The following is an 8,839-nucleotide window of genomic DNA, read 5'->3' as shown; positions in this document are numbered from 1 at the left end:
AGCACTTGAAAGCAGCATTATTTATGCAAAATGAGGAGCCGAAAATCAAACCAATTTAACCTCCACATGTGAAACTAGGAAATAAACACGCCAAAAACTATATTTTTTTACTTCCCAGATTTTTTAGGGAAGACCAGACTGCTGCTGATTGGTCGACCAACAGGAGCTGTGTTATAGACAGACGCACCACCGCCTCTTCACAACGCAAACACTTCACAGTTCAGTTCACTTTCGTAGTGAGCTTTATGACACACTCTTTAACTGCCACTGCATGTGAGTGTCAGTTTATATGACTCTACTCAAGACTTGGACTTTACCCAGAGATCACTTCAACTTTAAGAAATAAATGACTTGTTTTTTCTTTTCTGCAGGAAATCACATGGAGGTGCTCTTGTGCTCACATGACAGTCTGAACCATGGCAGGAGAGATCAATGAAGGTACAGTGCGAAAACTTCTTATTAGTCTCCTTAACACAATGTTGCCAGATCATTTACTAATTTCTTCGGTGTCGCAGTGTCAAGCCGGTCAAAAAAAATGTATTTGACGTGTTGAAAATGTGGCGATTTTTGCCAGCCTAAGTCGCGATGAGAAGTAAGAAATGAGAACTTTTGGGTACATTAAGATCGGAATTTATCTTTACTCCATCTCAACATCTTCCACGACTGACTTATCCGACTTTGCTTCACCTGTTAGCGTTTTCTTGATGAGCGATAACAGTGAATATTACTATTAGAGATAATGTCAGAAGTGTAAGAGGTTTCTGAAAGTTTTGATGCTGTTTTCCTGCCACGTTTAAAACTGTCTGTAATGCATTGCAGTACTTGAGCAGTTTAGCAGGCCTATACTGAAATAACCAGAGATCTCTAACCTTCATCTTATCAACCTTATACGATTGTAAAGGTCTGATAAGGTTTTTTAATATACGGAACCTCTATGTCTTTTTTTTCCATAAGATGTCCCTGGGGGTGCTATTACTCATTTTTGAATACTAAAAACTACCAATGCAAAACTGTATAATTTGTGTGACTGATATAACTGAAAGTCACATGATAGTAAATAAAATGAGAAGGCCAATAAAAGGTCACCAGAAACTCAGCATTGACTACCACAGACATAGGGTATGGTAATATGTTTTATTGAATAGAGGTATGCTGCTAATGAATTGTTCCTTACTTGGGTGGTTGTGATGCTATGTAGGTGTTGTTCCTCTTTTAGGCTCAGTTCCTGCCTATTACAGAGAAGTATATGAGGCCGTCCGCTGTAGGACAGATGAAAGAGTGCAGGTTGAAGTTTTTCAGAGGTTGCTCCAAAGGACCGATCTCTCCAAGGCGGTTCTAGGCCAGGTGAGGGGTTCACACTTTGCTGTGGGGGAGAAATAATGACCGTGCTGCAGGCTGTGATATAACTGTAGTTTTTAATGACACAGAGGCAGCACCCACCATAAATAACAGTAAATAACTTAAATTTATATCTTAAATTTACACAATAGAGGTGTATCCCATCTATCCATCCATCCATCCACCCATCCATAGAGTTTATTGTGAACTGAGCACAAAAGGAACAGAAAATAAATACTGATGATAATGTATTATTAATTTAAAGGGCTTCATCTAATTTTTGCTTTTAATCAAAAATAATAAATTAGTCAGTTAAACACCGGAGTATAATACATCTCTGCTCAAGTATTTGTTTGGTTATGATAAGACATTATGTTTTGTACATTCATATTAGGCAATACAGATAAAGAAGATATATGTATGTAGGTGTAGTGCCTTATTGACAGGAAGTTGGCAGAGGCTGTGTGTAGTTGGCTGTTAAAGACACGAGGATTGAATAATTGGCAGTCTCTCTGATTTTTTTTTCCCAGTAATGCTGAGTTATACGCTAATGGCACAATACCTCGGAGTTATGAAATTGCTCTGTGTGTATAAAGTCTGTTGAATATTACTGAAACAGTGCATGATTCAGTAGAATTTCCCTTTCCCTGACCTCTGAGCATATCATTGGCTTTGTGTCTAGTGAGCACTTTTTGCACAGAGGAATGCAAACCACAGTTGAATTTAGATCTTGGACTGAAAAAAATGGCGACCTTCAGGTCATATTATCGTCTTTGTCCTTCTCAGATTGCTGAGCATGTTGAGTCCACAGATGGATTCCTGAACAAGTTGTCCCTCTATAAAGCTCTCGCTTTGATTGCTCTCGCTCAGCAAGGAAAGCAACCAAGCCCCAAACTCTTGGAGAACTGCATACAAGGTAGGTGACGGTGTTATAGTGACAGCAGCGCAGTGAAGGTTTTGCGTAATGAGTAGCTTGGTAATTCTTCAGTGTGTCTAAGGGCAACCTGAGCTATCCTTCTAGTGTTACAATATGACTTTATTGGCTCACATAGACTCAAGGTTTCATTATTACTAGAAGTTCTTGCTGACAATTTACCACTGCAGACATACCCACGTATTGTGTTCAATGAGATATATATTATTGTAATAGTATTGTAATAATTGTAATAGAGAGGGAGCATGTAGTGGTACGAAAATTTAATTTTAGAGATTATTTCTTTCATAACAGAAGAAAAATGAGCATTTTGATTGAACTAAACTTATTTTTATATCATTTTATTTTAGCAGAGAAGTCTTAACTATGTCTAAGTGTTGCATTCTTCCACTAGACCCAGAGTGAGAAGATGATAGGGGCGAGTTTTATGGTTTTCATAGAGCTAGCCATTATGCTGGCTTGAGTTAGATCCATTCCCAACCTTCTGTGATTATTTAAGGCCCTCTCTGTTATTTCAGGTGTGGCCAGTATGGCAGCTAGCTGCATGCCACTTCCTCATCTGTGCAAGAACAAGTTTTCTGTATTTGTCGCAGTACATTACATTCAATTCATGACCTTCTTGGAATGTACAGGAAGGGGTGAATAACAGATCACATGGACAACATGCGCAGACAGCTAGCCAGAGACAAACACAATGAGACATGTAATCTCTCTTAACAGCAGCATTCCTCACAGTGGAGAAATTGCTTAATTTCATCATAGATATATTGATTTAATCATGAAAAACAAATATTAGAAGTTGGCGGTGATTGTGTGCTTGATAGAGTTACCGAAACCTCAGCTCGGGGAGCCGAGGGACTTAAGCGCACTGAGGATGCAGCCGGCTCAGGATGATGTGCTGACGGTGCCCCAGACACTGGACAAACTGCTGGCCAGAGACACGATCCAGGTGGAGCTCATACCAGAGAAGAAGGGCCTATTCCTCAAACATGTGGAGTACCAGGTCACCAGCCAGGCAAGTCATCCCATAAAACCTACTACATAGAAATTAAAGTGGTTACCCAGTAAGGATGCTGTTGAATAACCTCAACAGCAAGAATGTGGTTCCAGTCTCTTCATATTTGTCAGAACCTTAATGTGATGACATTGAAAATGATGAAATTAAAGAAGGGGAAGAGTTATTTTCTTCTCACTTCTCATTTCTCAATTATGTGTGCATTTAATTGGTTGGAGTAAAACCATGACCTCCAGACACTATTCATATGTACATATTCTAAACTGATTTAATGTTGCATGCACTTGCCCATTTTATGATTATTTTCCGTGCTTTTTGTTTTCTAGCGTTACAAGATATCAGTTTATCGACGCTATAGCGACTTTGACGTCTTCCACGAGGTTTTGCTTCAGAGATTTGCCTACAGAGTTGTGCCAGCACTGCCACCTAAGAGGATGTTAAAGGGAGGTATGTCACTGTGTCTGAAGTCTCTGACATGATTGTTTCTGCACCTCCTTTATCTTGGATTTTTCCTAATTATTTCTGAAACTATGATTGAATTCAGAGCATCTGTTGGGATCATTTGGGTTTTATCCTCTATACTGAAGGACAGTTGCAAATGTGTAACTATCCAGGGGCTACAGTAGTTGATTGGTTTTTGGTTTGATAAAGAATAAATATTCATCACTGTCCATTTTAATACAAACTGTTATTCCTGTTTCGAACTCAGTCATTGCCATTCATCAGAGTTATTGCCTGAAAGAAAGTAGGAAACCAGTGAAGTGTCAAATGAGCCTGTTTCAGTTCACAATGACTTATTGTAGCTTTGGAATGATGATTATGTCAGTACACACACACACACACAAACACACACACACTGCATCACACAACTTGACAATTAGAGATCTTAATCAAGTATAAAATGCATCCAAAAGGTACCTACACACTGCCATCTGTGCTGATTTTCTCCTACTGATGTGTGCAGCTCGAGATCTGCTCTGATGTGTACATATATGGAGGAATTTCAGAATATCTACGAGACTCTCAGAGCAGGAGATTTAAATGCAGTATTTTTTTTCTATCGATTGAAATGGCTACTACATAACTAAACTGATCTTTAACATGAATTTATGATTAGTTTATTCTAACATTCTGTCCTCCTTATAGTTTATAGCCTCGACTCTATCGAATGGTCAAACTGCTTAATTCATTCATGTTGTACTACTAGCTGCAGTGTAGCAAAATGATGTCAGAGGTTTATGTTTTGCTCTGTCATACATCCACAGTCCTGACTTCCGTCTCTGAGCGTGAGTTCATCGAGGGGAGGAGGCGTGCTCTCGGCAGATTCATTAACTTGGTGGCACGGCACCCCTTCTTCTCAGAGGACGAGCTGGTCAAGACTTTCCTCACCTTCAGTGGCTCTGTAAGTAGTTGCTTGGTCAGTGTCATAAGCATTATGACCATGATGACTGACAGTGAAACGCATCCTGTTCCAGTTGCTTCAGCGTCTTTTTCCACTCACCCACTCTTCACCCCTAACAGGATGTTCAGACTAAGCTGCGTGACATTTACAAGAAAACCGGCGATGAGTTCATGACCAACAGAATCGCAACCCTGGCGAAGGTTTGTCACATAGGCCGTTGTACGATTGAAAAATCCTTACATTTGCCCCGTCCGCAAACAGTTACCTACATTTAAAACATTTGTTTTGTAGGAATATCTCCCCGCTGATATTCAGGCTCAGTTCTCAACAAGCAGAGAGCTGATCAGAAATATTCACAACAGCTTCCACAAGCTGCGGGACAGAGCTGAGAAAATAGCGGAGCGCTCTAAGGAGAATGCAACTGATCTCCTCCAGTTTGGCAGAGAGCTCAGGTATTTCATTATTATGGGTATAAAGTCGCAGTATTTCTATTTTATCCAGAGGAGCTGTACTGAGAAAAACAATGTTTCCTTAATAAGATTCCAAATCCTCTGTGTTGTTGTGTCTCCTGTGCAGAGTAAATGTCTTCTTCGTGGTTGTTAACTTGAAATAGGTTTGGCAGCTACAATATTATATACATTCTGTCCCTGTAATAACGCTGTTTTCTGCAGTATGCTGGGCTCAGATACTACACCTCTTCCTTCCTTGGCCTCTTCACAAAGCACTTGGGGGACTCTGCGTCAGTCTCTAAAAAGTCTGTCTGTGGAGTTCGCTGTGCTATCTGACAAAGCTGCTCAGCAGGTATAGCCTTGAGTCCTCCATACCCACCACCTGCTCAGCTATGCTTGTCCAAAAGTGGCACTGAGAAATAAATGTTGTTTTGCTAATGTCCTCAGGGTAGACGGGAAGAGGATGATGTTGTGGAAAAACTGAATCTTTTCCTGGATTTGCTACAATCGTACAGGGTGAGTCAGTTTCGCTTTTGGTTTTTGCTGTGCTCGTTTTACTCGAGTGCTGTTTACACTTCCATCATCATATGAAGGGATCAGGCCACATTGAAAGGTCACTGAACTTTAATTTCAGGTAATTTTGTACTGGTGTTTGCACGTTTCACATCACAGAACAACGACGCTCATTGTAGGAAGCTGTTCAAAACTTGTTTTTATGCGTCAAGGCATTAACATCAATCTACTTTTCACTGATGGACAAACATAATAAGGAGCTGTGTTGTATGTAAACCAATTCCAATTAGTAACTAAATTCAAATGACAGGATATGCACCAATTTCTCTGACTTGGAAATGTAGTTCATAATAGTGGCTTGTTGAAGTTATACAAGGCGACTGTAGTACAGAAGTGGCTATTAACTGTAATATATATGGTAATTTCATCATTTATACAAACTACAGTATTCTCATCATTGGCTGTTATGTATTACAGTTACCGCATACATTACACTTCCATTCTGAGGCAAATATGAATAGCTGTATGTGTGTGTTATCCTCTAGGATCTTTGTGAGCGCCATGAGAAGGGCGTGCTCCACGAACACCAGAGAGCCCTGCACAAGTACGGTATGATGAAGAGGCAGATGATGAGCGCGACTGTGCAGCCCAAAGAGCAGGCATCTGTGGAGCAGCTTGAATCAAGAATTGTTCAGGTGGTCAATCTCTTTCAGTCTCTCTCTGTTTCCACGTGTTTAGGCTCTCAGGATACTCCCTGATTGATAATATACAGTTTTAAGTCATTTAGCGCTTGAGTGTATTTACTGAAATCGGATATTTTTCTCTGTTTAATTGAATTTAGACTCTTTGGAGAATAAACACTGCTAATGGGCCTAGTATATTTCTGGTTTGTGTGTTCTGCCATCTGTATGTGACTGGATTAAACCCATTAATCAGCCCTATTGAAATATTCGGTGTAGGGGGTCGGATATAATAACACAACTTCCTGAATAAGAGCTTTCACGCTGAAGGGGGCTGAATCATCATCTCAAACACTATTTCAAAACCGAGTCACTTATGTTGTTGCGCTCGACAACACTCGTTAACTTACTGTATTCTGTTGTATCACTGTTGATAATCATCTTGTGACTGCAGTTCCTTTTAGTCAGTGTGGCTTGTGGTCACAATTTCATCATGTTCCCCTAGAGAGTATGAGCTACTTTTGTAGTTGTCTGACTTCAGTTACAAGTCAGTTACTTTAAGATGTTAGGTCCTTGTACATTAGGTGTTTAAATTATTACAATAACTAACCATTTTCTTAAAACAAAAGCCTCCGAAAGTCAGATTTTAGGGGTTTGCATTTAAGGACTCGACGCGGTTAAGACTAGAAACAATAAATAAGTCAAGGAGATGTGCACCGAAAATGTGTTTGCCAAGATTTGATTGGTTGATGAGCAGGAAAAGTAGAATTATGTGACACACATTATATTCACTAATATTAACTGTGCTAAGTTATCAAAAAAAGAGAGTAATATTTTGAGAGTTATTCAGCCTGGCTTCTGATATTGTAATGTTTGCAAATTCTAAATCTTGCAAAGAAAATATATATATCACTTTAACGTATAATTAAATTCTTTCTGGGCAATATCCCTGTTTAGGTAATATGAGCAGAGAACTTAATCATTTTATTTCTGGTATCATTTGAGGAAAAAACTTTTGATTTTTTTTTTATTATTATTCTGTTATCAGCAAGAAAACGCCATTCAGACCATGGAGCTGCGGAACTACTTCTCCCTGTTCTGCCTTCATCAAGAAACACAGCTTATCTTCAACTACCTTCCAATCACATCCCACATTCTGGGAGCTTTTGTTAACTCCCAGGTCCAAGGACACAGAGAGGTGAGACTGTTCGTCTGGAAATCTCTCTCTCTTTTTTTTTCTTCTTTTTTTTTACAGACCTTTCTCTCTACTATGACACAGTACAGCTCCAGGAGGGTCAAATCAGTTTTAAATTGACTTTTAAAGTCCCACAAAAGAACTAATAATGATGGATGGTATCGTTGAAAGGATAATATTCTCCTCTAGGATTTGAGTTGGCTTACATTTCACAAGTGAATCTCACATATACCTTAACCAGTTTTAAAATCAAATAAAGCACACGGTATATATTTCTTTTGTTAGATATCTGTCTGATCTTAGTCTTTTTTGACTCAAATTCCAATATGCCAGCTTTGTGAGGAGAGGAAGTACTTCAGGATGATTTTACTGAGATGTTTCTCTTTTCAATGGTCTGTAAATTGTAAGCTGCAAACCACTAAGTGTTATTTTGATGCAGCGTATCATGTAAGAGCTATTCCAGGTTTCCCATTTTGGAACTGACTTGATTTTTTTTTTTTTTTTTTTTACTTTCTTTCCAGATGGGAAAGGTGTGGAACGAACTCCAGCCAAAACTGGGATGTCTCTTTGGTGGTAATAACGGATTGAAACCCCCCCTCTAAGACCTGAATACACACGAGGTGCAGGAGAGAAGCACTGCCGCTCATGAGGATCACAAACTGGAAAATGACTTGCTCTGTGAGCTAAAGAGAAATGTAGAATGCACGACTTTTCTTCTTCTACAAAGTCTTCTTTTGCGCAACATACATTACCTTCAGTAAGAGGATTTTTAATACTGTATAAGTGGCTTTCTCAACTTCTCAATGTTTTACCTTCTTGGGTTTGATCATCAACCTGTTATCACCTGTAACTGGAAGAGACTGTGGGCTCATAAATTAATGTCCATTTCCAAATCAACTTTTACAACTGCCATCAAGGAAGGAGAATCCTCTGAGCTCTTTAATTTTTACAAGGGACCTGTCAGCTTGTCAGACGTGAAGAATGACATTATATAACTCTATTCCTAATTTACATGTTTTTAACTTACTTTGCAAAAAGTTATATACACTAAGTTTAAAAACAAGTGACACAAAAGGGACAGAAGGTTTTACTTTATTACAGGATGGGATTATTTTACATTTCCAGTCATGAAGGTTTTTAGATTAAATAACTTTTTGAGCGATGTCTTTTTGATACAGATTTCAGATTATAAGGATGTGTAGCAGCATACTTTATATTTTTTATGGACACTGTGCTATTTCTCTTACTATTAAAGTGTTTACTTTCATGTATGCAATGTATTTGCTTTCTCTGGTTAAATTAAGACTCCCAGT

General features: G+C 38.9%; 1 protein-coding gene across 3 annotated transcripts; it reads left to right on the top strand.

Moving 5' to 3' along the window:
• Window positions 1-74: 74 nt before the first annotated feature.
• On the top strand, window positions 75-8,797 carry snx8a (sorting nexin 8a). Of its 3 annotated transcripts, none has more exons than XM_044330683.1 (14): window positions 75-273; window positions 372-438; window positions 1,199-1,344; window positions 2,125-2,254; window positions 3,097-3,287; window positions 3,614-3,734; window positions 4,553-4,689; window positions 4,809-4,889; window positions 4,981-5,141; window positions 5,361-5,490; window positions 5,586-5,654; window positions 6,197-6,346; window positions 7,380-7,529; window positions 8,048-8,797. In XM_044330683.1, the coding sequence occupies exons 2-14, from the start codon at window positions 417-419 to the stop codon at window positions 8,126-8,128; spliced, it is 1,569 nt and encodes a 522-aa protein (XP_044186618.1). In that variant the 5' UTR covers window positions 75-273; window positions 372-416; the 3' UTR covers window positions 8,129-8,797. The 3 variants fall into 3 exon arrangements, with proteins under 3 accessions (XP_044186618.1, XP_044186619.1, XP_044186620.1); XM_044330684.1 differs by having other exon boundaries at window positions 76-273; window positions 1,217-1,344; XM_044330685.1 differs by lacking the exon at window positions 1,199-1,344 and having other exon boundaries at window positions 79-273.
• Window positions 8,798-8,839: the final 42 nt, after the last annotated feature.

Source organism: Thunnus albacares, chromosome 17 (assembly GCF_914725855.1).
Source record: "Thunnus albacares chromosome 17, fThuAlb1.1, whole genome shotgun sequence".
Classification (NCBI taxonomy): Eukaryota; Metazoa; Chordata; class Actinopteri; order Scombriformes; family Scombridae; genus Thunnus; species Thunnus albacares.
The sequence above is the reverse complement of the archived record's forward strand: the minus strand, read 5'-3'. Positions and strand labels throughout refer to the sequence as shown.